Source organism: Lepisosteus platostomus, chromosome 14, assembly GCF_059453375.1.
Source record: "Lepisosteus platostomus isolate fLepPlt1 chromosome 14, fLepPlt1.hap1, whole genome shotgun sequence".
NCBI classification, from domain to species: Eukaryota; Metazoa; Chordata; class Actinopteri; order Semionotiformes; family Lepisosteidae; genus Lepisosteus; species Lepisosteus platostomus.
The window spans coordinates 1,317,384-1,344,807 of NC_142624.1; the positions used below are offsets into that span (position 1 = coordinate 1,317,384).

At 57.2% G+C, this 27,424-nt stretch overlaps 2 protein-coding genes across 4 annotated transcripts; one reads left to right on the forward strand and one right to left on the reverse strand.

The window, feature by feature from the left end:
* Positions 1 to 281: 281 nt before the first annotated feature.
* On the forward strand, positions 282 to 11,810 carry gga1 (golgi-associated, gamma adaptin ear containing, ARF binding protein 1). Of its 3 annotated transcripts, none has more exons than XM_088606969.1 (17): positions 282 to 440; positions 2,311 to 2,395; positions 2,490 to 2,565; positions 3,222 to 3,320; positions 3,535 to 3,658; positions 3,766 to 3,866; positions 4,029 to 4,109; positions 4,251 to 4,388; positions 5,857 to 5,938; positions 6,036 to 6,146; positions 6,355 to 6,555; positions 6,691 to 6,758; positions 7,334 to 7,530; positions 7,954 to 8,177; positions 9,100 to 9,269; positions 9,594 to 9,704; positions 9,795 to 11,810. In XM_088606969.1, the coding sequence occupies exons 1-17, from the start codon at positions 398 to 400 to the stop codon at positions 9,903 to 9,905; spliced, it is 2,022 nt and encodes a 673-aa protein (XP_088463095.1). In that variant the 5' UTR covers positions 282 to 397; the 3' UTR covers positions 9,906 to 11,810. The 3 variants fall into 3 exon arrangements, with proteins under 3 accessions (XP_088463095.1, XP_088463096.1, XP_088463097.1); XM_088606970.1 differs by having other exon boundaries at positions 6,406 to 6,555; XM_088606971.1 differs by lacking the exons at positions 9,100 to 9,269; positions 9,594 to 9,704; positions 9,795 to 11,810 and adding an exon at positions 8,420 to 8,508.
* Positions 11,811 to 12,424: 614 nt separating this feature from the next.
* Positions 12,425 to 26,938, reverse strand: ddx17 (DEAD-box helicase 17). Its single transcript, XM_088606967.1, has 13 exons — positions 26,435 to 26,938; positions 25,610 to 25,766; positions 24,216 to 24,312; positions 23,777 to 23,910; positions 23,545 to 23,610; positions 22,547 to 22,688; positions 22,227 to 22,387; positions 21,792 to 21,964; positions 20,920 to 21,030; positions 20,364 to 20,425; positions 20,212 to 20,271; positions 14,867 to 15,100; positions 12,425 to 14,523 (listed from the first exon to the last, which is right to left on the reverse strand). The coding sequence occupies exons 1-13, from the start codon at positions 26,488 to 26,490 to the stop codon at positions 13,850 to 13,852; spliced, it is 2,127 nt and encodes a 708-aa protein (XP_088463093.1). The 5' UTR covers positions 26,491 to 26,938; the 3' UTR covers positions 12,425 to 13,849.
* Positions 26,939 to 27,424: the final 486 nt, after the last annotated feature.

The following is a 27,424-nucleotide window of genomic DNA, read 5'->3' on the forward strand; positions in this document are numbered from 1 at the left end:
CCAGGGGACAGAGCGCCACCTGCTGGTCCACCAGCTTCTCTTACTGAAGCCCTCTCTTACTGTCGGGCCAAAGCCTTTACCCCCATTGGCCAATATCCACTTTAACACCCAAACTAACCACTGCTAAAAATAAGACCCAAATATATTCAATGTTTTATAGCTCTTTAAGTGTATTGTGTTCCCTCACTAACCGCATGCACGCAGGTGAAGTTGAGCAATGACAGAGCTCAAATGAGGAACAGAAACACATGCCTTGTTGTGCGCTTAGGACCCGCCCTAATGACGTCACCGCACACGCTTCCTTGACAACCGGCCAGGAAGAGGGTTTCTCGCGAGAGTTCAGCGGGGCCTCCTCGCGAGATCTGGAGAGCCGCTAGCGTGTGTGGATTCCCCCAAGATGGCGGCGCCGCCAGACGAGGAGACCCTGGAGTCTCGGATCAGTGAGTGCGGCGGGGGACCTGGGGCCGGGGCGGTGGGCTGGTGGGGCTGGGGCGCTGGCAGGGGGTCCGCTGCATCGGGCAGGGTCGGTCCGGGACCGATGCGGGACACGGGGGCTGGGTCGGAGGCTTCCGAACCGAGCGAGTGTCGGGACTCTTGCAGGTTCATCGGACAAGTGCAGTACGACACTATGATTACAGAGACCTCACCCTGAATTATTCACATTCCGGAACCAGCGACCGCCCTGGCCGGCTACAGGCAGCGTAGCTGCAAAGGTTGCTGTTGCCTGCAGGCGCTGAAAGAGAGATCTGGACCCGTCCGGAACCAGGGCTGAGCTGGGGGGCGATGGGCGGAGTTAGGTCGACGATGTTGGCGGATGTTTACTTCATCAATCAAATGTCACGTCTCTGGGCTGTCTGTTTCAAACCCTTTCCTGTTGTCAGTGTTTTCTTTTTAGACAAGACGTACATTCCGTGTCAACAAAACCACACTGTGTGTATTATGAAGATGATTTTTCCCAAACGGGCTTGTGGTGCTAAGGGTGCCGACAGCTCCCAGTACCGCTCCAAGGAACCCGTGACAGATTAAAATGAGCCCCCCCCCCCGTATGTCCCTAGCGCTGTTATAGATCACCCTCCTCCTAGCGAGCGTCTGCGTGAGGCCCTGCGTGTGGCGCAGAGCCGTGTCACCTCCAGCGTCGCTGCGTTTCGGGGGTGCGGGGTGTGACGTGGTACCTCACGCCACGGCTCTGCTCATTTTAAAGTGGCAGGAGACCGCAGACCTGCCGAGATGGAGATCGGGCACCTGTTGTATTTCAGGTTTCGCCTGCGTCAGGACGTGTGCGCTGCATACAGACACGGACACGAGCAGAACCCTCTGGCCTGTTCGCGCGGGCTGAGTCACAGTCAGATAACAGCCCATGCAAATTCTCCGGCACCGTGTTAAACTGTCGATTGCTGCTTCTGAGCACCTTAAATGCCCGCCCCCTTCCTGCGGTGACCGACCTCTGCTTGTTCTGCAACAGCCTGTAGTGAAAGGGAAGGACTGGGGAAATTTAGGAGGAAGTTATTTTTCTTGACGGGCTTTAGGATGTTGATTGGTCTAGTGAGTAGCCTGATGGGACTTAATGACATACATAACATACTGCCCCTCTTTGACACTGGACTTCAGAAGTTTATTCTTCTAAGTCCAGGGTATGAGAGGCAGATTCCTGGGGATGGGCTAAGCTAGTGTTGAGTAACTGAGAGCACAGGAGGACGCTGTGAGTCCAGTGTGGAGATCAGAGCCCACAGGAGTCTGGTGTCTCTGTGGGTCCAGTTTGGAGATCAGAGCCCACAGGAGTCTGGTGTCTCTGTGAATCCAGTGTGGAGATCAGAGCCCACAGGAGTCTGGTGTCTCTGTGAGTCCAGTGTGGAGATCAGACCCCACGGGAGTCTGGTGTCTCTGTGAGTCCAGTGTGGAGATCAGACCCCACGGGAGTCTGGTGTCTCTGTGAGTCCAGTGTGGAGATCAGACCCCACGGGAGTCTGGTGTCTCTGTGAGTCCAGTGTGGAGATCAGAGCCCACGGGAGTCTGGTGTCTCTGTGAGTCCAGTGTGGAGATCAGAGCCCACGGGAGTCTGGTGTCTCTGTGAGTCCAGTGTGGAGGTCAGACCCCACAGGCGTCTGGTGTCTCTGTGAGTCCAGTGTGGAGATCAGAGCCCACGGGAGTCTGGTGTCTCTGTGAGTCCAGTGTGGAGGTCAGACCCCACAGGCGTCTGGTGTCTCTGTGAGTCCAGTGTGGAGATCAGAGCCCACAGGAGTCTGGGATGGGCTGCCGATTGTGGAGAGAGAAGGCTGCTCACTGTGTCTGTCTGTATGCCCGCCCCCTCAGACAAGGCCACCAACCCCCTGAACAAGGAGCAGGACTGGGACAGCATCCGCGCCTTCTGCGAGCAGCTCAACAAGGACCTGGAGGGGTAAGAGCCGAGCCCCCTCCCCGCGGCGGCTGTGAACGAGGGGTCTCGGGGCTCCTCCGGCCCGCTCAGTGACCCCTGTGCCTGTTTGTTTCAGCCCTCAGCTGGCCACCCGGCTGTTAGCCCACAAGATCCAGTCTCCGCAGGAGTGGGAGGCCATGCAGGCCCTGACGGTAAGTGAGCGCCTGGGGTCCGGCCCTGCGCTCAAGACCGGTGTGGTCATTCAGAGCGGGCAGCGGTCAGCATAGAGCAGGCAGCTGGCAGTGGGCAGCAGACAGGCTGGCACCATGCTCAAAGCTATGGTGTGGTCATTCAGAGTGGGCAGTGGGGAGCGGGCAGCAGACAGACGCGCTCAGGGAAGAAGGGCTGTTTAGATCTGGGTTTGATTGGAGATCTATGGCAAAGGGGGTGGGAATCAGAGAAGCTGTGGGCAAAGGGTCTCTGAGACAGACGAGGCTGTCTGTACGTGACGGTCCTGCTGTACAAGCGGTCAGTAGTCAATACGTGTGTGGTCAGTCCTGCACTGTGTGTTGCCAGCGGTCATTGTTGCACTTTGAGTGGTTGGTGTGTGGTCAGTGCTCAGCGTTGTGCTTGGTGTGAGGTCAGTGCTCAGCAGTCAGTGTTGTGGTTTGTGTGTAGTCTGTGGTCAGCGTTGAGCTGTGTGTGGTCAGTGGACAAGCGGTCAGCGCTGAGCTGTGAGTGTGGTCAGTGTTTTACTGTTCTATATTGTAGTCAGCCATAAGTGTTTTGCTGTGCTGTGTGTGGTCAGCGGTCAGTGTTGCTCTGTGTGTGGTCAGCGGTCAGCGGTCAGCGCTGTGTGTGTTTCCAGGTCCTGGAGACGTGCATGAAGAACTGTGGGAAGCGTTTCCACAGCGAGGTGGGGAAGTTCCGTTTCCTTAATGAGCTCATCAAGGTGGTGTCGCCCAAGGTGAGCGCCCCCTGCTGGACACCGCACAGAGTGTTAACCAGTACTGCTGTACTGCATTACAGGACGACAGTGCTGTAAGAGTACACTTTTACTGTCGGGGCCCTTGTGTCCCCGTCTCTCTCTCTGTCTCTCCCTCTGTCCCTGTCTCTCTCCCCCGTCTCTCCCTCTGTCCCTGTCTCTCTCCCCCGTCTCTCCCCCTGTCCCTCTCTCTCAGTACCTGGGCACGCGTGCTCCGGAGAAGGTGAAGTCGAAGGTGCTGGAGCTGATGTTCAGCTGGACGGTGGGCCTGCCCGACGAGGTCAAGATCTCGGATGCCTACCAGATGCTGAAGAAGCAGGGTGAGTGGAGCTCCGCCTGCGCGGCGCCGGTCCGGAGCGGAGCCGGCCGGCCGCTGACCGCCTCCCCTTCCTCTCCGTGTCCCCCTCCTCCTCCTCCGCGGATCCAGGGATCGTGAAGCAGGACCCGGTGCTCCCTGACGACAAGCCCCTGCCCCCGCCGCCCCCCCGGCCCAAGAACGCCATCTTCGAGGACGAGGAGAAGTCGAAGGTGAGAGGGCTGGGGCGCGTCCCCAGGACAGTGGGGTGCAGGGCCATCGGAGACCGAGGGTTTTACCCCCATAACCCCACCCACCCACCCACCCTCTCTCTATGCCTTGTCCTTCCTCCCTTCCTGCTCCCACCCTCTTCCTCTCTCTCTCTGCCCCTCCAGATGCTGGCCCGCCTCCTGAACAGCACTCACCCCGAGGACCTGCGGGCGGCCAACAAGCTGATAAAGGAGATGGTGCAGGAGGTGAGCGAGCCAATCGAGACCGAGCCGGCCCCCTGACCCGGTCAGAATGACCCCTGTCCCCCCTGTACTGCGGGCCGACCCGGTTCCCGCGGGGAGCGGGCCCGTGCCCAGCCTCTGAGCGCGTCTCCTGCCCTCCCGCAGGACCAGCGGCGCATGGAGAGGATCTCGAAACGGGTCAACGCCATCGAGGAGGTGAACAGCAACGTGCGGCTGCTGACGGACCTGCTGCACGGGTACAGCCACGACACCACCACCCCCAGCAACGAGGAGCTCATCAAGGTCAGGGGGCGTGGGGGGCGCCGGGCGCCGGGCACTGTGTGGGTGCACTTGTTCTGTGCATCTGTATCCATGAGCATGAATGTCGGGGATGAGCAGGGCTGTCTGGGTGTGTGTCAGGGGTGAGCAGGGAGTGAGTGTGTCTGGGTGTGTCGGGGGTGAGCAGGGCTGTCTGGGTGTGTGTCAGGGGTGAGCAGGGAGTGAGTGTGTCTGGGTGTGTCGGAGGTGAGCAGGGCTGTGTGTGTGTCGGAGGTGAGCAGGGCTGTGTGTGTGTCGGAGGTGAGCAGGGCTGTGTGTGTGTGGAGTGAGTGTGTCTGGGTGTGTCGGAGGTGATCAGGGCTGTGTGTGTGGAGTGAGTGTGTCTGGGTGTGTCGGGGGTGAGCAGGGCTGTGTGTGTGTGGAGTGAGTGTGTCTGGGTGTGTCGGAGGTGAGCAGGGCTGTGTGTGTGTGGAGTGAGTGTGTCTGGGTGTGTCGGAGGTGAGCAGGGCTGTGTGTGTGTGGAGTGAGTGTGTCTGGGTGTGTCGGAGGTGAGCAGGGCTGTGTGTGTGTGGAGTGAGTGTGTCTGGGTGTGTCGGAGGTGAGCAGGGCTGTGTGTGTGTGGAGTGAGTTTGTCTGGGTGTGTCGGGGTGAGCAGGGCTGTGTGTGTGTGGAGTGAGTTTGTCTGGGTGTGTCGGGGGTGAGCAGGGCTGTGTGTGTGTGTGTCAGGGGTGAGCAGGGAGTGAGTGTGTCTGGGTGTGTCGGAGGTGAGCAGGGCTGTGTGTGTGTGGAGTGAGTGTGTCTGGGTGTGTGGGAGGTGATCAGGGCTGTGTGTGTGTGGAGTGAGTGTGTCGGAGGTGATCAGGGCTGTGTGTGTGTGGAGTGAGTGTGTCGGAGGTGATCAGGGCTGTGTGTGTGTGGAGTGAGTGTGTCGGGGGTGAGCAGGGCTGTCTGGGTGTGTGTCGGGGGTGAGCAGGGAGTGAGTGTGTGGGTGTGTGGGAGGTGAGCAGGGCTGTGTGTGTGTGGAGTGAGTGTGTCTGGGTGTGTCGGAGGTGAGCAGGGCTGCATGTGTGGAGTGAGTGTGTCTGGGTGTGTCGGAGGTGAGCAGGGCTGTGTGTGTGTGGAGTGAGTGTGTCTGGGTGTGTCGGAGGTGAGCAGGGCTGTGTGTGTGTGGAGTGAGTGTGTCTGGGTGTGTCGGAGGTGAGCAGGGCTGTGTGTGTGTGGAGTGAGTGTGTCGGGGGTGAGCAGGGCTGTGTGTGTGTGGAGTGAGTGTGTCTGGGTGTGTCGGAGGTGAGCAGGGCTGTGTGTGTGTGGAGTGAGTGTGTCTGGGTGTGTCGGAGGTGAGCAGGGCTGTGTGTGTGTGGAGTGAGTGTGTCGGGAGTGAGCAGGGCTGTGTGTGTGTGGAGTGAGTGTGTCGGGGGTGAGCAGGGCTGTGTGTGTGTGGAGTGAGTGTGTCGGGGGTGAGCAGGGCCTCAGTCTTGTCCTCTGTGCACAGGAGCTGTACCAGCGCTGTGAGAAGATGAGGCCGACTCTGTTCCGGCTGGCCAGCGACACCGAGGACAACGACGAGGCTCTTGGTAAGACTGGGCCGCGGTAACGAGACGCCGCGCGGGGCTGGGCCACGGCACAGGTCCGCCGTGTTCGGCTGTTCAGCGAAGCGCGTTGTCGTTGCAGCGGAGATCCTGCAGGCCAATGACAACCTGACCCAGGTGATCAACATGTACAAGCAGGTGGTGAAGGGGGAGGAGGTGAACGGGGAGAGCGCTGCAATGCCCAAGATGACAGGTAGGGGGCGACGGGGACCTGCGCTCACTGGTGCCCTTTTCCTCAGTCAGGGGAAGTAGCTCCTGAATTACTGCAAGAAGCTGAGGGCTGTGTCTGTATGCTGGACATGGGCATTAAGAACGCAATGTTAATTATTTAGCTTGTGAAAATACGCTCTTCAGCTGAGTTGTAATGCTGTGTTTTTGTGTCGTTCCACCTGTTCTGGAAGATAAAGAGCGTGTCCCGGCCGTGGCTTTATCGCTGCCTGGGTCTCCCGCAGGAAGTAGCTCCGCCCTGCTGGACCTGACGGGACTGGACACCTCGGTGACCACGCCCTCGTACCCAGCATTCCCTAACCTGTCTGTGGGGCAGCCCGCCCCTCCCCCCGAGGCGGGGCTCTCCCTGCTGGACGACGAGCTCATGTCTCTAGGTAACCGACCCCCTCCCACTGTTCCGGGACCTTCCTCTTGTTTTCCCCACTGTTCCTCCACTCCTCCTGCCTCTGGGTGTGGTTGGGCTCCCCCTGGCGGGAGCGTGACTGAATCCCGCCCTCTCCGTGTTGCAGGGCTCAACGATCCCGCCCCCGGCGCGCTCTCCCAGCCCGCCGACTCCACGGGCTGGAACTCCTTTCAGGTGAGTGGGGGGGTGAGGCCCGGACAGACGGGGGGGACGCGGGTGTGCAGGGCCGGAGCGAGAGGCTCATGGGTGGCAGGCGGACAGCCCTCAGAGAGGCGTCAGCTGATCCGAGGGCCGTCCGGTTCCCTTTCCGTGGTTCCCCCCGAGAACGAGCCCTCCGTACGGACCCCCCCGACCACGCAGGGCGCAGTTGGGCGCAGCACGTCTTGAGGTGGGGGGGGGGAGGTGATGGGAAACCTGGGGAGAACATGCACGCTCCCCTCAGACAGGCGCCCCGGAGCTGGAATCGCGCCTCGCCGCCGCGCCTCCCAGAGAGGAGAACATCCGTCCCGTTTTCCTGTTTTGAACGGGGGCTCCGGGAGTCGGATCCTCCCTCCTGGTCCTGGACGGGCCTCCGTGGGACAGCGTAGTCCCAGACACCCATGATTCTTTGCGTGCCTCCTGTGTTTCTGGAGTAGATATTGGATAAATCTTTGTAAATAACCGTTTGTGGTCTTGCACACTCCCTGCCTTGAACGCCGCGTGTTTAAATGTTGTCTTCCTCCTCCCCCCTCCCTCTGGTGTGGCCTCAGTCCTCCGACAGCGTGGACACGCCCCTCCCAGCAGCACTCCTGAAGCCAGCGGTGACCGCGCCCTCGCAGGCCCCGCCCCCCGGCACGGCCCCGCCCACGGCCACGCCCCCCGGCAGCAAGGCCCTCGAGGAGCTGGAGCAGCTGGGCAAGAGCCTGATGCAGAAATCTCTGCCCCCGGAGAACCTGCAGGTCAAATGGTAAAGGCCCTCCGCACGGCACACTCCTCGCTGTCGCGCAGCCCTGCCGGACAGAGGGCCGGCGAGCTCGCTCCGTCACCCTACAGGGTGGTCCGGCGGGGTGAGAATACCCTCTGGGGGCGTACACAGGGCACCGAAACCGAGATGCTGCCTCACTGCTGCACACACGCAAGCACCACAAGTTAATACAGCATGGATATCAACACAGCCGGTACTGCAGTCCGCTGGGCACTGGCTGCAGTTCTGGGGCGATTGAAGAGCCTGGTGGAGCCGTGCAGCACAGAGCAGTTCAGGGCCCTTGTTCACTGCGTGGCGTGGACACACGGGGGGCCTGAGGCTGGACCGTAGTGACGGCTCTTCCTCCAGAGGCTGCGCCGCAGTGGGACGGCGGTGGTGACTGGTCTCTCTCTCTGGCTGTTCCAGGGACAAGCAGCAGTCTCTGCCCAAGCCCACACTGCGGGACCTGCAGCACAAGGCCCAGCCCGGATCCAGCCCGGTTCTGCCGCCAGCCTTCCCCTCCGAGCTGCCTGCGCATCTCCTCGGCCCCCATCCCAGCATGGGGGCTCCTGCGGCGGGGCAGGGCGCCCCCCTGCAGCCTGACATCTCCCTGGCCAACGTCACTGTGCCCCTGGAGTCCATCAAGCCCAGTGAGTGACCGCTGGCGGGACCCCTGCCTGTGCCCTGTCTCTCTTCTGTCCTACCCGTGACCTGTCTCTCTTCTGACCCCAGGCAGTATCCTACCTGTGACCTGTCTCTGTTCTGACCCCAGGCAGTATCCTACCTGTGACCTGTCTCTCTTCTGACCCCAGGCAGTATCCTACCCGTGACCAGTCTCTCTTCTGACCCCAGGCAGTATCCTACCCGTGACCTGTCTCTCTTCTGACCCCAGGCAGTATCCTGCCCGTGACCTGTCTCTCTTCTGACCCCAGGCAGTATCCTGCCCGTGACCTGTCTCTCTTCTGACCCCAGGCAGTATCCTACCCGTGACCTGTCTCTCTTCTGACCCCAGGCAGTATCCTACCCGTGACCTGTCTCTCTTCTGACCCCAGGCAGTATCCTACCCGTGACCAGTCTCTCTTCTGACCCCAGGCAGTATCCTACCCGTGACCTGTCTCTGTTCTGACCCCAGGCAGTATCCTGCCCGTGACCTGTCTCTCTTCTGACCCCAGGCAGTATCCTGCCCGTGACCTGTCTCTCTTCTGACCCCAGGCAGTATCCTTCCTGTGACCTGTCTCTCTTCTGACCCCAGGCAGTATCCTACCTGTGACCAGTCTCTCTTCTGACCCCAGGCAGTATCCTACCTGTGACCAGTCTCTCTTCTGACCCCAGGCAGTATCCTACCTGTGACCTGTCTCTCTTCTGACCCCAGGCAGTATCCTACCTGTGACCTGTCTCTCTTCTGACCCCAGGCACTATCCTACCTGTGACCTGTCTCTCTTCTGACCCCAGGCAGTATCCTACCCGTGACCTGTCTCTCTTCTGACCCCAGGCAGTATCCTGCCCGTGACCTGTCTCTCTTCTGACCCCAGGCAGTATCCTACCTGTGACCTGTCTCTCTTCTGACCCCAGGCAGTATCCTGCCCGTGACGGTGTTCGATAAGCACAGTTTTCGGGTGCTGTTCCACTTCGCCCGGGACTGCCCCCCGTCCCGCCCCGACGTCCTGGTGGTGGTGATCTCCATGATCAGCACGGCGCCCGTCCCCGTCCGGAACATCGTCTTCCAGTCCGCCGTGCCCAAGGTAAGCCCCTCGGCCCGGACAGAGCGAGGGGATCGCTGGCTGGCCGTGTGTAAGGGGTTTGCGTGGAGCCCCTCGGAGGGCAGTCGCTGGGAATAAGGGGGGATGTAGGCGTGGCCCAGTCGCTCTGATGCGGTAGTGTGGCGCACAAAGCAGAGCCCAGCCATGTCCAGACCTCCTCCATTTCGTGCTCTTCCGTTACTCTGAGCTGTGTGGTGTAGCGCTCTCAGTTCAGGGTGTTTGTCGGGGTCTTGTCCTGCGTCTCCTGCTCCTGCGGGTGATGAAGACGATGCCTCTCAGGGCTCTCCTCTTGTGTCCTCTGCCCAGGTGATGAAGGTCAAGCTGCAGCCTCCCTCCGGGACCGAGCTCCCAGCCTTCAACCCCATCGTGCCTCCTGTGGCCATCACCCAGGTGCTGCTGCTGGCCAACCCGCACAAGGTCAGGACCCCCTCGCCCGGCCCGTGCATGGCCCGGCCCGACCCGGCCCGGCCCGGGCTGACCCCCTGCCCGCCCTCTGTGTCCGTGCAGGAGAAGGTCCGGTTGCGGTACAAGCTGACCTTCACCATGGGGGAGGAGACCCACAACGAGATCGGCGACGTGGAGCAGTTCCCCCCTCCCGAGAACTGGGGGAAGCTTTAGGAGGACGGACGCACTTCCGGGTCACCTGGGCACCACTTCCTGTGCGTCTCTCTCCCCCCCCCCATGTCTCTGCCCCTCCCCCTCATCTGTTACACTGGCAGACGACTCCCTCTCGCCAGCCTCTGCCCCCTTCCTCTCCTGTGGGGTTTATTTATTTATATTGTTTTATCCCTTTCTGTTGTTCCGGTTCACTGTTCTGGTGGGGTCTTGAGGGGGCTGTGTGTGATGCAGCGGGTCTCCACAAGCTGGAAGTTCTCTCCCTGTCGATCAGGGCAGGTGCGCGCAGGGAGGAGTCGTTTGGTGCCGCTTCGGTTCAGTTCAGGAGCCGCATCAGAAATCGGTTTCATTCTCTGGTCTCCTGTGCGGGTGCGAACGGTGTCGTCCCCCACTGGGGATGCGGGGTGGTTTGGGGTACGATGTGTAGCAGGAGGCCTTGCAGTCTGATCGCGGCGCTGAGCCATAAGGTCTCCCAGCTGGTCTTGCGCATGGGGCGCCCTGGCCTTTCTGAGATGCGCGAGAGAATCTGTTGCTTCAGTGGACGGGCCGAGTCTGCTCCGCGTGTGCGGTCTTCACGGGGAGAGCTGGGCAGCGGTTGTTTCAGAGTCAAGGAGGGGGGGGGGTTGTCGTTAGGATGGCCAAACGTTAGGTGGGGGCGGAGAGACCGTCCCCTCGGTCCGCCCCCTGCGGCCAGCGACGAAGGAAGAACCGACCTTTTCTGCTCTGGGAAACGATTCCACCCCCCCCCAGTCTGGACACCGCTCTGAGCCCCCCCCGCCCGCGCGGTCGTCAGCGCTGAGGTCTCAGTGAACGTGATTGCCGAATGTGCCTCTTCTTTCACGTTGTGTTTTGCCGTTTTCTGTACTAACTTGCCTCGTGCCGTTCTGTGTGTGTGTGTGTCCGGCTGTGGGTGCGAGTGTGTACAGGAGCTGAGGTCTCCTGGGGAAATAAACACTGGTTTAGACGCCACGAGCAGGCAGGACTCTTCTTTCAGCGCGGGAGTGGTCCCAGGAGGCCTGGGCTCGCTCTCCCGTGTCCCCGAGTCCGAGCGCCTCGTTTCCTGCTCGCGCCTCACGTGCGTTCCCGACGGCTGCACGGGGGGCGGGCGTTCTCTGGCGTACGGAGAGGCGAGTGTGGGAAACCAAGGGGAGTTGTTTTTCCTGCCGGAGCAGCAGTGGGAGCAGGATGTTCTCCTGTTCCTCTCGGGTTGGACAGTAGCCTCTCGCGCACCTTAATTCAGAACTTGACAAGGAAAATGCATTATTATATATATATATTTTAGCTTGAAGTGAATCAGTGTCACAAGAGGTAGGTGGGGTGGGGGCCAGCAGCAGGTTTTCTGGGCTTGTTGAATGTGTGGAATCTCTAAACCTCTGGAAGATTATTACACTGCTGTGATTGAGCTTTCACGCTGGACTGCGGCTCTCAGGGATCGAGATTTGGGGGTCTTGTGTGTGAGGTGAAGCCTTTCTGTTGGAATGAAAACCTCCACAGTGCCCCGGGCGAGTTCCCCTGGGGCGAGGACTTCCTGCAGGAGGTCAGTCACTGGGGGAGGAGAGGAGAGGGGGGGGTCCCTACGAGAAGCACCACCTTTCTGATTTCACGCCTCAAGCCTTCCTCGAGCTTTCCCTTTCAGCTTCAGCTTGACATCCTCCTCCTCCTCCTCCTCGTTTAAACAGCGGTTTGTGGGCCGCTGCCGGCCTCGTTCTGCTCCAGCACAGCGGGAGCCGAGCTCCCCGAGCCCCACAGACCCGGCACAGAGACACTAATCCCACAGCTCCTCCCTCCTGCCCGTCCAGCTGTGACTTTGTAAATATGTGGGTATGGCAGATTATGTACATTTACCAAACAAATCAACTAGTGCAAATATGTACTTAAGGGAAATAAAAGTTATTCTTTCTCTTTGTGGTTCATTCTTTCCCTGTCTTTCTTGGGGTGGAGGGTGGGAGGAGTTGTTTGAAAACCACCTTATTCCACCGCTGTTGGGGGCTGCCAACTACAGGTTTGCAGAGCTCATCGGCAGCTCTGCGAGACCCCGAGAAACAGTGATGGGGGTAAGTGATGAGTCATGGAGGCTCTTGCCTAGCCAGACCACCCCGAAAGTTGTGCAAGTGCAGCTCTTGGGACGGCCCAGTCAGTGACCAGCAGGTTACTGGTTACCCTGCCAGCCCTGGGAGAAGCGCTCTCGAATCTGCACGCCCTCTCAGAGCCCAGTGGCTCAGAAGGAAGATGCACCCCTCTTACAAACGTGATCCTGACATTGTGCCCAGCCTATGTTAGGGATGAGAATTAAATCTAAAAACGTACAAAGAGGCAACAACATGGCAATGGATCCTTCAGCGCAGTTTTTCAGGAACAGAGAACTGACTTAAGAGCTTAGTCTGGAAAAATTGTACTATTTTACCAAGAGACAAAGGCTGCTCATCTATCAGCCTTTGGACGAGCTCACAACACATTTGGGAAAAAAAACCCCCGAAAAATCAGACGAAATGGAATGTTTGTTTTAAAAAAAACAACCAAGATAAGTTTCCAAAATTTTTATTAAAACCTGAAAAAAAAGCTCCAGACAGTATCAAAAACAGATGCGCCTTTAAAGGTTCAGCTACACAGAGGACGATTTTTTCCATTTTTTCCCCAAAGGCTTGGGGAGAAGGGCACTACTCTAACTCCCTTCAACACAGCACTTGAAAACAAGCAGAAGCAAAACAGCACCTACCTCTTGACTTCAGAGCGAACAAAAAATAATGCCGTTATAACCTTCAAAAATCAATACACGGATTGTTAGCAAAGTGACAGGAAAGTAATTGGATATAAAAGGGGGCTTCTCATGTCCCTACCTGGTCCCTGTCACAGAACACACCGAGAGGAGAAAATAACACGTACGTATACAAAATTCACATCTGTTCCTCACGAGGGAACACCCCAGACATCCTACATTCAACCTTCAGGAAGTGTGGAGAGGGGAACGGCAAAGCAGAGTTTCTGAATCCCAAGGTTTCTGAGGACCGATTTCTTTGGCAGTCTTGCTACAATTCCGCAGGATTAACAAGTCATTTCTTTTCCCCAACTCTGCCATTTTTTTCCTCCAATCAAAAAAAACGTGTCCTTAACACAACTGTTTCTCTTCCTTCAAAAAAAAAGTACAAAAATGGCCAGAAGTAACACAGGAACAGTTTCGAGTCTTCAGCAGAGAAACGCTCAACTTCCTGTGAATCACAGGCAAGAGGTGCCTCTGCAGGACCTACAAATCCACCACACTGACGAGCAGATGAAAAAGCAGGTTACTAATCTGCACTCAAGGTTATTCACTGCCATGACAGCCCACGGAGCTCAGAGAACACCAGCTCCCTTCGAGTGCACTTGCAGAACCAGTCTCTCATTTAAACTGGGCCCTGGTGACCTGAACCGCCCACTCAGAACAGCCTTAAATCCAAGGTACCGGTCAGCAAAGAGTCACCTGCTCACCTGTGCTTTCTGCAGCCAGCTGAGAGCCCCCGCTGCAGGCTCTGCCCTCAATCCCAACAGAGCTCGAGGCACCAGACTGCGGGCTACGAACAGTTCAGGGCCCTCCCACTTCAGCAACAGAACGACACCACCGAACGCACAACAAACGCCGCCCTAGTCCCCAGTCCCGGGATCGCATCACATCTGACCCCCCAAAAAAAGAAATCACGACGCTGGCCCCTTTTAGAGTTTACTCAGAGGCAGTCAAAATAACAAGAGCAAAAACAAAATCACATCCTGACTGGTCACAACGACCCCCCCCCCCACCACTGTCACCCCCCCAATCCCCGTCCTGCCCCCGACGCTCCCGTCTCCCATTTGAATGTTGAACGCAACCGAGATCTACGGGTGTCCGAGATGCAACAGTCTCTGTCTGGGCTTGGCGTCTCAGTCCAACAGCGGAAGGCGAGACGCCAACTGAGGCGGGGAGCCTCCCCCACCCCTTATTTCCTGGGGGGAGGGGGCGGGGGCGGGGGCGGGGGCGCGAACTGGAAGGGTGCCTGTCCCATGAAGCCCATTATGGGCTGCGGGGGGGGGAACTGCTGGGCCATGAGGGGCTGCGGCCCCGCGGGCGGGGGGGCCTGGCCGGCCCGGGCAGCCATGTTGCCGAACTGCTGCTGTTGCTGCTGCTGCTGCTGCTGCTGCTGTTGTTGTTGCTGGGGCTGCTGCTGCTGCTGCTGCGGCTGGGCCTGGGCCTGGGCCTGGTCCTGGCCCCCCGCCGCCCCCGCCCCCGCACCCGCCCCGCTGTAGCCCTGGTACTGGTCCCCGAACCCGCCCGCGGCACCCTGGCTGCTCCCAGCGGCCCCGTAGGTGGGGGTGGAGTTGGCGCCGGTGCCGAAGGAGCCGGCGTCCCGGCTGTCCCTGCCCCGGTCTCTGTACGCAGAGGACGAGGAGGAGGAGGAAGAGGAGCGGTCCGCCCCGTTGTGGTCCCGGCTGCCCCCCCGGCTGAAGCCGCCACCGCCGGTGCTGCCGGAGCCGGCGCTGCCCCCGGCGCGGGCGTCCTTGGCGGAGTTGGCGCCCCCCCCGACGCTGCGCATGCGCCGCTCACACTCCTCCTGGTACATCAGGTTGGGGTTGTTGGAGTTGGAGCCGCTGCCCCGGTAGCGCGAGCGGCCGCCTGCAGGGGGCGACAGAGAGCAGCGCAGCGTCAGGGCACCGCACAGGCGGGGAGAAGGGGAGAAACGGCTCTCCCACTGCACCTACTGCAGGACCTGAGCTGCTGCGGCATCCCTACAGCCCTCAGCTCACCGGCTCACGAGCGCAGCTGGAGATCGGCGCCCATTTTTCCACATGCCAATTCCCGTTTCCCCGCTTGTGGCCCCGGCCCAGAGGAGCTGGGATCGACCCGGCCTCAGGCCAACACGCCCCGACAGCCCACCCCAGCTGTCAAGGACGCCTCGCTCTTATTCTCCCCCGTTACCTCCTCCCTCCCCCCCCCTCCGGCCGCGGTGCCGCCCTACCTCCTCCGCCCCCCCTCCCGGAGTCCACCAGCTGCAGCAGCTTGGGGTTGATGGCCTGCCGGGCCTCCTCCAGCACGCGGATGAGCTCGCGGGCCTGCCGCAGGTTGCCGGGCGTGAAGAAGGTGTAGGCCGTGCCCTTGTTGGTGCTGCGCGCCGTGCGCCCGATGCGGTGCACGTAGTCCTCGGAGGAGTTGGGGTAGTCGTAGTTGATGACGAACTTCACGTCTTCCACGTCTTGAAGGCGTCAATTGTTGTTTTTTTTTGTGGGAAAAACAGAGGGGGGGAGAGTAAGAAAAGAGTTAGGGAAAGACGCACGACCGCGTTTTACAAGACAGATCACTCGAGACGCCAACGTCAAGCACTCAAGAGGTGGCTGCGAATGACAAACGGCTCCGGGACCGAGCCCCTTACCACACCGAGGTCGACACACCAGCCCCTTCAACACTCCTGTCCCCTCATCTGTCTCCGACAGCTGCACAACTTACCTGTACCGAGCAGGCCCCCTCGCACCTGGCCTGTCTCTGCGCGCACAACTCGCTCGTCTACACGAGGCTCGAGCTCCAGGAGGAAACACTAGCTGCCCCTCCGAGCCCCGACAGACAGTCTGCACGCAGTACTTACCTGCTGCCACCGCAGAACGAAAGGCAAGTGCTCCTGTTTTAAAGAAGGCAGGTGCGGCTGTCGTGCAGGAATGAGCGCACGTTTTTTTGTGTTTTTTTTTACCCTGTGCTTGAAACGACGCGCAAGACCATGGGGGCAGCACACAAACGCGTGGAGGGTGAAAACCCCGCGTCTGAATAGACGTGTACTCGTGTACAGGAGCTGACTGCTGCAATTTTAAAAAGACTTTCGACCCCATCTTGTGCCATCCTACAGCAGACGGCTTCTTAAAAATGCCACCACTACTTCAAATCCCATTGTTCGTGCCCCTAAACCAGATATCATCAATGTATTCAATTATGAATATAAACAACTGGTCATGTTTTTGGAAAATCTATTATCAATATGGCTCCCCACTGAAGGTGTAAAACCCCAATTCGTAAAACATGGACCTTAAAGGGAAACCTGCAGTTTAACAGTGTTAAAATACAGATTCCTCCCCAAAATGAGAAAACAAGTCCCACACACAAAAAAATTAAAATCCAGAATCCCCCCCAATGACGGTGAAAATCTGTATCCTAACAGAGTTAAAACACAGATTCCCAGCGGTCAGAACCGGCCCGATGAGATCAGAGACATTTCTACAGCACAGTCCACAGAAAGACGCACCGCCACATGGTGACAAGTGCAAAGCCTTGCTCTTAAAAGGTCTGACGCCCTCTTAAGAAAGAAAACCCACACCTCTGTGCATGAAATGACCCTGAAATGTGTCCCACAGATGTGGACCGCGCTGCTCAAAGCTCAGTTAGAAATCGACACCACCTTCGGTTAAGATCTGCACTGGTGCTTCACAAGGGTCCCAGGGAACTGCAGAGCAAATCTCAACAACGGAGCGAGACTTTCCGAAAACTTCCAGGGTGGAATTCGCGGGCTCCCGGCCCAACAGGATCGGCGCCGTCGAACAACTCGCCACCCCCCCGCGAGACCCCCCCACACCCCACACCCGCGGAGCGACACACACCGGCCTCATGCTTCTCTGCGCTCCCCTCCGACTCAAAGGTTTTGCGACATGATGGAGGTGGCCGGAGGAAGGGTGGAGTGGTGGTGGGGGAGGTGCTGTCTTTTCTCACAGCGCTGTCGCGACCCTGCTGTTGGTTTTTTTTAAGGCGATGACAGTGATAGGAATATGAGGGGGGGGGGGGGCGAGGGGAGAGAGCCTTTTTTGACCTTTGACCTTCTGGCACCGGTCGAGCGTCTGTCTGCCTTTCCGTAACGCCCCCAAACACCAAACACAAGGCCAAACACACGTGGGCAACGCGGCAGCGCTGCTACCGGGCCCTCCTGGCGCCAGGGAGTCAGAACCGGGCCGAGTCGGTTTGCTCGGTTTCCGACAAGAACAGGAAGCTGGCAGACCAGGACACCCACATTAACACCCGCCTGCTAGTTCTGCTGAGACAGCGCAGACGAACCTTCCCTGACTAGAACGAGGGTGGGCGAAGGTAAGAGGACACTGCTGCAACTGCCCGGGCGGCCTCTTAAAGAGAGAAAACACAACACTGGGAGGAAAGGGGGAGACGGCAAGATTGGCTTTAGTACTGAATCCTCCCAGGTGAGGACAAAAACACTCGATCAGATGAGTCTGTTTCTCATTACAGAAGATGGGCTCAGTAAACAACACTGCTGCACTTGACAAAAAGTCTCCTTTGATATTTTTTTTTTTAAAGGAAGAGGGAAAATTAATAAAAAATAATAACCTTGAAAAACGTCCAGAGAGAAAACACAATACAAAAGAGAGTTAGTAGGGAAACATTAGCAAAGAACAACAAGGTCATGAACTGGGGGTGAGAGGCTGATTGAATGGACTTGTCAGTCTATGAATGCATCCTGAAATACGGACAGGTCACAGAATTCACGACAGGAGGGAGTGGGGGGGTTGTGTACTTACCGCTGCTACAGGAGTTGCTGGGATACGGTGCAAAGTTCAGCTCCCTCCCCCACGGATCTGTCCTGGGAAACGGGTCAGAACTGCCCGCCCAGCTCAGACCGGGTCAAGGGGCGCAGAGCTGGACCGCCTGCTCCCCTTGCTTGTGGCTGCAGACCCAGGTAGCCTGGATCCCATGTCCGGCCCCAGCCTGACCCGCCTTCCCCGCCTGGGATGCTCCTTCCTCTGGGCTCCCAGAGGGCCCCCGGGGGCGGCTCGGAGCAGTCCGGCAGGCGAAAGGCTCGGTCCTTAGGCCCGGGCCAGAGCCTAAGAGACCAGGACGCCTCACGCAGGAAGAGACTGCGCCGGTCAGGAGGCAAGGCAGGGCTACTTCGGACTCCACAATCCCCAGGGGAAGCCAACCTATGCTCAGCACTGCATGCCAGGCCCCGTGAGGTCTTACTGTGACAATTTCAGGTGGGTATAAAGGCCCGACTCTCAGGTTACGGAAGCAGTGACTTCCCCCCAGGGTAAAGGGCGCAAGGCCAATTGCTTGAATTCTATAATGACCAGATAAAGGGATGCAGGGGACAATTCGCTAGCTCTAACTCTAAAAATCAGCCTGCGCTACTGGCTTGTACCCAGATGGGAACACCCCACCTTACCTTCCTTCGCAAAAACTGACACGTTTTAGGAAAAGCTGGGGCTTGCCCGTATTCTGTATCTTTCCACCTTACACAGACACACAGGAGACAGAGGAGACGCGGAGCTGGTACACCCCATCTCCGAGAGCAGCAGGCAGCGTTGGACACAGGAGCCCAGGTAACGCCAGGGTTACAGCAGTAACAAGAAACAGACCACTGCTGGGGCACGGGGGGCTGGGGTCGTGGGGGAGAGAGAGCGCGTTTCAAGAAAGGACGCCTGCGGTTGGGCCTTTGACAGGGCGGAAGGGGAGGGGGGGGTTGGAAAAGGAGACGTCCCAATTTAGATCCGAGGTTTCAGGACTGGGGGGGGGAGCACCGCCTCGCGGCGCCCGGTGTAAATCGGGAGTGCGGCAGCGGCGACCGTTTTAAGACGCGGCTCTGACTGCTTTGTGTTTTTCTGATCGCTCGTTTGTTTCGGTCGACTAGGCCACTAGGCACAATGCACAAAGAAGCAATCGGCAGACAGACAGTGTGGTTCCAAGCTTGGTTTCCTTCCGCAGCGTGGCGGCGATCAGGCCAGGACTCCTGCCAGCCAGGACCAGACATGACGCCCGGAGAGGGAGAGACTGGCACAGCGGGAGGGTGGGGGGCTGGGGCTCTAGGGGCAACCCGGGGGGCCTCTGCTAGCATGGACTGACCTCAGACCTACTCCAGCACAAAACATAGCTGTAGGCAAGAACAGCACCTCTGCTCTCTGCACTGGATCCTGGCGTCCTACCCCGCCTGACTGCCTCTCAGCTACACCCCACAGCACAGGGTCATGGCGTCCTACCCCGCCTGACTGCCTCTCAGCTACACCCCACAGCACTGGATCCTGGCGTCCTACCCCGCCTGACTGCATCTCATCTACACCCCACAGCACAGGGTCATGGCGTCCTACCCCGCCTGACTGCATCTCATCTACACCCCACAGCACAGGGTCATGGCGTCCTACCCTGCCAGACTAATTCTCAACTACACTACACAGCACAGGGTTATGGCGTCCTACCCTGCCAGACTGCCTCTCAGCTACACCACACAGCACAAGGTCCTGGTGTCCTACCCTGCCTGACTGCCTCTCAGCTACACCACACTGCAAATTCCAAAGCTGTTACACTTTTCCTCTCATCTACACTGCACAATCACCACCGTTCAACTGCAATGCAGAAGCAAAATAATTCGACAGACTCCTATTATTTAAAAATTTAAGCCTGAAGGAGCTTCATGAAGCTTTTGTTTGAAAAAGCTGCTGTGTGCTCAGAGCTGCTCTTTTTTACTTATAATACAAGCTGTGGCTTCTGAGCCTTCTGAATTTGTTTAAAATTTAACAAATAACACAAAAGGAGGAGGAGGCCTACACACAAGGCAAAAAACAGCCAACAACTTACACAAAGTAGGAAAATCAAAGTACTTAAGACCACAATTAGGCCTTGTTATATAATAAACAGGATTAAGAGCATGTTGTATTAACATCATTCCTAGCAGAAATCTGGAACTGATTTGTTCATATTCCTAAGCTGCAGTAACGCATCAAAATCAGCTGAACAAGAACTTGAATGCTGCTGCAAAACTGTGTGACCAGGATTTAAATGGACAATAGCCCTGTGTTCTGAGCTAGCTATACTGCAATGTCCTACTTCAGATTTTAAGAGGCCCCCCCAACCCCTCTCAGCACCCCCAGTGGAATTTGACAGCCCAGCAGCCCCCCCTGACCAGGTAGGCAGGCAGAGCAGCTGCTCCGGGTCGAGTCGGGAGGACGGCTGGGATTGATTAATCGGGCCTTCTCCTCTCCACACTCAGCTGGGCGCTCGATTAGTCATGCCTAGGTCCTGCTGCAGGCCCGCCCCGAAGCCTGTACGCTTCAAGTGCAGGAAGAAACTTGGAAAAACAACAAACAAAAATAAATAAAAAAATGAAACACAAAACAAAAAAAGATCTGGTTAAAAAAACGGTATTCATCATGTGGGGGAGAATCACGCTCTTTCTCTTTACAACTACAAAACGATGTACTACTGGCATTTTATTTTCAGCTGCATACAACGTCTAGCTCGTGTAACTTCATCTACCTCTGTACTGCTATGAGCTACAGCTTTTCCGATTTTACTGTCCCTGTCCTCCGGGGAGGCCAGATCAAGACGTACCTAATCCCCGAGAAGCCACGTCAGTCGCGATCAGGATGGGCGCCTTCCCACTCCGGAATTCTACGGGGAGAAAAATAAGGGACGGAGATTGGAGCACCGTCGTCGGGAAGCTGAAACGGCGTCGGAAACGCAGGGCGCGCGGCGGGCCTCACCTGTCAACACCCAGTCTCTCTCCGGCTGGCTCTTGTCTCCGTGGATACACATCGCTGGCCACCTGGAAAAGACCGACCCCGCGTGAAACAGAAGCACTCCGTCCAGGAGGGGAAAGGACTTCCTTTTGAATCCAGTTACAAACTCCGGGCTCTTTACCGAGTGCAGGAGCCGGCAACAACAGTTCCTCCAATCAACCATCCATCGCACCCTACAAAATTCCAGTCCTTACAAGCTCCAGGACCAGGCCTCAGTTACTAAGCCTCCTGGGTTTTCCACTGGAGTAGGGTTCGATTTCCCAGTTAAAACCGCAGAACCGCGAGTCTCTCTCACGCATGAGGAATTGGGTACGCTCCGAAGCTGCCCAACCCTGAACCACCCCTTAACTGAACCCATTTAGAACACATGCCGAAGAAAAACACTGCAACAAAAATAAGCTCTTTCACCGCAATTCCCAAGGTCAGGAGAGGAGACAGCTCTTTAATGCCCGAGAAAACCTGGTGTCCGCGACGGTCCCGACAACCATCCCGAAGAATTGCCTGCTCCTCCCCCACTTACCCGTCTCGCCTCATCCTGCGGGTCAGGTCATCACAGCGCTTCTTCGTCTCGACGAAGATGATGGTCTTATTCTCCTTCTCCGCCATGATCTCCTCCATCAGCTGGATCAGCCTGAGGGAGCACACGAAAAAAGACTTAGGAACTACCAGAGAGAGATATAACTGCAGATTGCACTGCATAGTACAGTAGGCAGTTTATGTCTTATTTTGGCCCTTTTGTAGGCATTATTTAAGAGCTGAGTACTTGGAAGCAGTCTGAGATTTTCTGGGTGGTCCAGACATAGGTCTCTGAAACACCTTGTCTGTACAGACCATATACACAGAAAAACTTGTCTGTTGTATGCTTATGTTGTATATAGCCAGTGTCACTGGCATTGTTAAATATCTTTAAACAAGAGTACCTGAATTATTACTCTTTTCACCAAAGCTACACCAGAGAAAGAATTCACATACCTCTAATTACACCAAGAATATTCCCTAGCGGTTGGATAAATCATTTAAAGTTGGAGGGTTATGATTATTCATTTTACTTATTAATTCATCCGTTCCTCATTTTTCTCTATTTTTGCAACACTATAAACACCACACTCCTCACAGCCCTGCTGGGTGTAGCACTGCGAGAGAGGAGTGCGAGCGAGCTCCCCTGACACAGCGCTAACCGCGGTGATCTCCGGCTCGCCTCTTACAGGCCGTGCGTGCGTGTTGCATCATGGGGGCCCGTCACCAGAGCCAGGGTGCGAACGCGTGCAAGTTGCTTTCTCTCCGTGATCAGACGAGTGCATGGCGTGTCCCTGTGTCGCAGGGTGCGAACGCGTGCTGTCCGGCTGAGCTCGCCCCCCGCCCCCCCACGTGAGCGTGCGGCGCCTCACTCACTTGTTGTCCTTCTCGCTCTCCATGCACACGTCCACGATCTGCAGGATGTTGTGGTTGGCGCTCAGCTCCAGCGCGCCCACGTTGATCTGCACGTAGTCCCGCAGGAAGTCCTCCGCCAGCTGCCGCACCTCCTTGGGCCAGGTGGCGCTCCACATCAGCGTCTGGCGGTCCGGCTGGAGACAGGTGAGAATGAGCGCCCAAACTCGGGGAGGACAGGAGAGATGTGAAAAGCCGAAATCGGCAAACAAACAGGAGAAGATTCAGGAGGAGATGAGTCTTGTTGAGAGACTCATCTTGAAGGATAAATGACACCAGAAGCAAAGATCCAAACCAACACCCAGGCTTAACAAACTGGGGATCACCCATCAAGTAGCAGAGCAGCACGAAACGAGCTTCACAGGAGCCTGCTCGCATCCCCGCGGCGCCCCCACACACCCGGATCTGGTCGACGATCTTGCGGATCTGCGGCTCGAAGCCCATGTCCAGCATCCGGTCGGCCTCGTCCAGCACCAGGTAGGTGCAGCGCCGCAGGTTGGTCTTCCCGACCTCCAGGAAGTCGATCAGCCGGCCCGGCGTGGCGATGCAGATCTCCACGCCTGCGGGGGGGAGGCGGAAGGGAGGAGAGAGACGCGTCCGCATTATTGACAAAGCGAGGAGGAAGCAGGGCCGTGCCACAGTTATGCGGCTCGGGGCCATGGCTGGAAGCCCGCAGTAGGAGGAAGACGGATGCCACACGTGGGCGCGGCAGCCCCTACCTCTCTCCAGGTCCCTGATCTGCGGGCCCTTGGGGGCCCCCCCGTAGATGCAGGTGCTCTTGATGCGGGAGGACTTGCCGTAGTCGAACGCCACCTGCTGGACCTGCTGCGCCAGCTCCCGGGTCGGGGCCAGGACCAGACACTGCCCGGGGAAGAGGGAGGAAGGTGAAAGGGGAACCGCAGGCTGCTTTCATACTCCGGAGCCAGAACGAAGCAGCGCAGGCGAGTGTGCTTCAAAACCACGACGGCGGTAAAATGTAAACAGCAATGCAAAACCGCGAATTCACATCACGTAACAGACTACATTCCCAGGTACGCGCAGCGCCATATTGCTATCGTTGTCTGCGATTCAGAGCAAGGCAACAAAACATCCGGCGAGGTGAAGCCGCCCTACGATATTGTAAACACGCAGGCCTGCGAATACGTCTCTTTTCATCCAACAGAAATATCCCTCTGGACTTCTTGACGGTTTTGCCCACAAAAACCATTTACTTGTTATCTCTGCCTGCAGGTCGCGCTGGTGAAAAGTCTCCTGCACAGTCCGTACATCACATGTACACATGGAAGGGCCGCCTCGCATCACAAGGCGTGGGAACTCAAATGCGAGTTTGTAACAACGTGGTAACTTACAGTCCTTTCATCAAGTTCATCGCGATTTTGTGCTCAATTCAAAGTTTGTAAACTTCTTCTATAGCGTCAACAAACGTGTTACTGAGACTAAATAACTGGTCTGAGACATTGGGACGGCAGCGCCCCATTAAAGCCAGCACAGACAGGGCAGACGTGACATGAGCCCTGCAGTGTGGGGACAGGGGCAGACTGTCAGACCAACACTCAGGGACACAACTCAGGCAGGCCAACTACAGCCACTCCTTGTACCTCATGTTTACATTTGGTGTGACCTCTTCCCTTCAATCCCTTAACACGACTGAGAAGCCGCGCACGTGACACGGCGCATAGCACGCCCATGAATAGACGCCCCGGGCGCTGTGACTTACAATGGGGCCGTCGCCGCGCTCCAGGTAGGGCTGGTGGTTGATGTGCACGATCGCGGGCAGCAGGTACTGCAGGACAAACACAGAAACAAAGGGCACTGAAGTATGAGCTCCGAGCGCCTCGCCACCGGCCAACACATCAACAAGCCCCAAGGCGAGCCCCACTGCTCTGCGGAGCTCCGAGCTCCAGCCAACTGCGGGGCAGGGCGCGGGGACGCAGGGGGAGGAGTCTTACCGACAGGGTTTTGCCAGAGCCGGTCTGGGCGATGCCCACCATGTCTCTGCCGCTCAGCGCCAGGGGGAAGCCCTGCGCCTGGATGGCCGTGGGCTCCACGAAGTTCTGCTGCACCAGCACGTCTATCACGTACTCTGTGGGGGAGCGAGGGAGGCGTGAGGCTTCTGCGCTGCTGTCCGACAGCCCGTCGACTCAAGGAGTCAACTCCGTTTTGACAGCTAATTCAAATCGATTACACACTTTGGCGACTGGCTGCATCAAAAGCCACGTGCTGAAAGAGGCTGGGAGGGCCGGTGCCAAAGGCACCCGAATACCACCTAGTATTTACGACCACGAGCCACTTGAGTTTTACTTTGGAAGTAAGAGACGGCGTCCTAAGCTACAGCAGTTTCGAACCGCTTGAGCGCGACGGTGCGGCGAGGGTGGCGACGATACTCACGGGGGAACTGCGCCTGGTGGAAGCTGGTGACGGGCTTGGGGCACCCAGTGCCCCGAATCGTGATCTCCTTCTTCCGGCGAAACTCGTCCACGTCAAACTGCGGGGGGGACAGAGGGGGGGAAGGGGAGATTAGCGGGATGGTCATGCCGCAGCGGACTTGCTCTTCGCGGGAGACGGATCACCTCCAGGAGCACCAGCCCCTCTTACACTTAAAACAATTTAAGGTGGATATAACATGACCATCCACAAATCATCAGCCTTTTATTGAAACTGCTCTAATTTTTACCCTCGTCTGCTGGTTTGGGAATACGACTCTGAGGAGGGAGGACAAACTGGGGAGTTTTGTCAGACAGGTTCTGTTCTCTCAGCCCAGTCCCATGTCTAAGTCAGGAGTCTAGCATGAAGCACATTCGACCCAAGAGGACCCTTCAAACCCTTGAACCAATTTCATTTACCCCCCTCAGAACGCAGACACAATCCGAAAACAAACAGCTTTCAGCCTTCATGTACACCCTGCTCAGCTGGTGATTCTCCTGCCCATGTCTGTGTTGTATTGCTTGTGGGTGTGTTTTCTCACTTATCTGCTGCTGAGGGAAAAACACCCCTTGACTTGGGCTCAGGCCCACCCGGTGCAACACAGCACTGAAATAAAAGCAGAGCGAGCTCCTACACTCGGTATGAGCGTGGCAGCTCACACCTTGAGCTGCCACGTGCTGCTCAGAAATGCTGCAACAGCTCACCCTGCATCAGGGCTCCGTAACTGCTACAATCTCGGTTTTGGCACCGATGGCTCCCAGTCTCAGCTTCTTAACCCTAATCCCTCGTGAACTGGGGTCACTCTTAATCACTTAATGCTCCTGAACAAACAACCATTTCAAATGACCTACGAGCAGATTAAACCTCAAAACTTTCCGGGACCCCGAAAACAAAATTTCGAAGACCTAATTAATCGAATTAACATTTAAGGCAAAGGCATTGAAGAGGGGAATCGCAGGGACCAGGGCTGGGAAATTTTTATGCTCCGCTATTTCTCTGCAGTTGGCTCGCCAATAAGGCAAAATGCCTGCTGAAGCTTTCACGTTAAAATACCACTTTGGCGACGAGATTAAGACAAGGAGACTCAAGCAGGGAGCTGCATCAGTACATGCTGGCAGCACAAGGAACAAGTACTGATGAGTCCCACACTGAAATTCAGAAAGAGGACAACGTTTTCAGGCTCGGGCGTCGCCTGAAGAGGGCTCCACACTCCAAGCGCGTTTCGGCGTGGAACTGGCCTTTGCCCTGCTCATGAAAGCGAAGAGCCCCGCCAGCAGAGCCCCCCCCGACCCCCGGGACACCAGCGTGCCCCGGGACCGCGGCCCTGCGCGTTCACGGAAGCGGGCGCGCCGCCGCACCTGGGTCAGGCGCGCCACCTCCGGGTGCTCGGTGTAGAAGTTCTTCTCGAACTTGGGCAGCTCCTCCAGGTCCCACTTCTTCTTCCTCAGGCGCTCCCCGGGGTTCCCGAACTTCTTGGTGGGAGGGGGCCCGCCCCGGCTGGACCCGAACCGAGGCCTGGGGGTGAGGGGGGGACAGGCAGAGAGTTTAGGAAGCGGGCGCCGGAGAGAAACAGCCCGGCGCGCTCCTAACCCCCCAGAACCGGGTTCACCGAACACGAACAGACCCGAGGTGGGGTTTTAACACACACACACACGGGGCACAGAAAGGTTTGCGAGTTCACTTATACTAGCTGCCATACCAGCGTCTCGCTTTTCGAGAGCGTCTGAGGTTCAGCACAACCAAGGGAAAAATAAAGCGTTATGGCCGATATTTTTGTTTTTAAAAAAAAAAAACGAAATCGACAGGGACGTCTTACCATCACTGTGCGACACATTTCAGTAAAAAAAATATAAAGCAATGCTGTTTTTTTAATGCGGTAGATTTAGCCTGGTCTCCTGGTCGGCCGCAGACAGCGGGGGGGTGATGTGTCTTTCCAAGCCTGGTTACATAATCCAGTTTTTTTTTAGTTCAGAAATGGTTTCCCACCTTTAAAAAACAATTTTACGCTCACTCCCACCGAGATCACGCAACTCGCGTTTAGCAACACCACCACCACCACCCCCCACTAACACGCAGGACCCCCCACGGGCCGTCTCCCCACAGAGACCAACCAGCCCCGGCGTTTCCAGCGAACACAGGCCGCTAAGACACCCCACACGAGAAGAAATGGATGTTTTTCTCACCCTCGGTCCCTTCCACGGTCCCGGTCTCTGTCTCCGTATGACGAACCGCCCCTCATCTTCCACACAAATCAACACAACAACAACAACAACAAGGGCGCCTCTGCTCCGGCGAGCGTCGGGCTGGGTCTTCAACAGCCGCCACCGGGAAAACTACCGTCGCCTCCAATTCCCGAAACCGGGGGTTTAAATCCGTTGAAGAGCCGAATACCGAAAGGCGTGTGGAAAATATATATCAGCTCTATATAAACAGCGAGTTTTGTGTCTTCAAAACACGAAGGCACCCTCGGCCTGCCCGTCTCGTTTACGAACAGCCCGCAACGAAACCGTGTTTTGCGTTTAAAGAAAAAAGTAACGTTTTTTTTTCTCTGTCTAGACAAAAAAAAAACGCTAGATAACAAGTATGGGTGGATGTTTTGTTTTTGTTTTTTTGCGATAGCCGCGTAAAGTTGGCTTGATCTCCCCCCAGCACTGCGAAAGCTGCCTGCCGACACAGGACAAAATGGCGGACAGAAAAACAGCGGTGCGTGCGCAGGGCCGCGGGAGCGCGCCGCAGCTACGTCGCGCTGGGGGCGTAGAGAAGGTTCTGGAATACGGGGGGGGCGCCCGTCGGAGAGGCGGGGCCTCTGCGTGCGCGCCGGGGGGCCGCGACGCCGTTTGCGCAGCCGGCCACGTGACGCCCCCCCTCGCTGCAGAGACGGGGCGCTAGACTTTGGACCTTCTCTATTGACAGCCCCTTCTCTTAATTAACCCGGGTGCTGAAGATCACTTAGAGACTTGAGGATTAGCAGGAGCAGAGATTTACAGAGGTTGACCAACCCATGGGCTTAGAAGCTGAGGTGTGTCTTCTGGTTTAAGAGAAGATCAGATCAGATCACTTTATTAGCCATATACAATTTCTTGGATTAGGAATTTGTCTTGTGGATTACGAATTTTCCCAGACCCCAGTTTGCTCTCCATGAGACACACAGAGGGGGAGAGAAACTGGGGGTC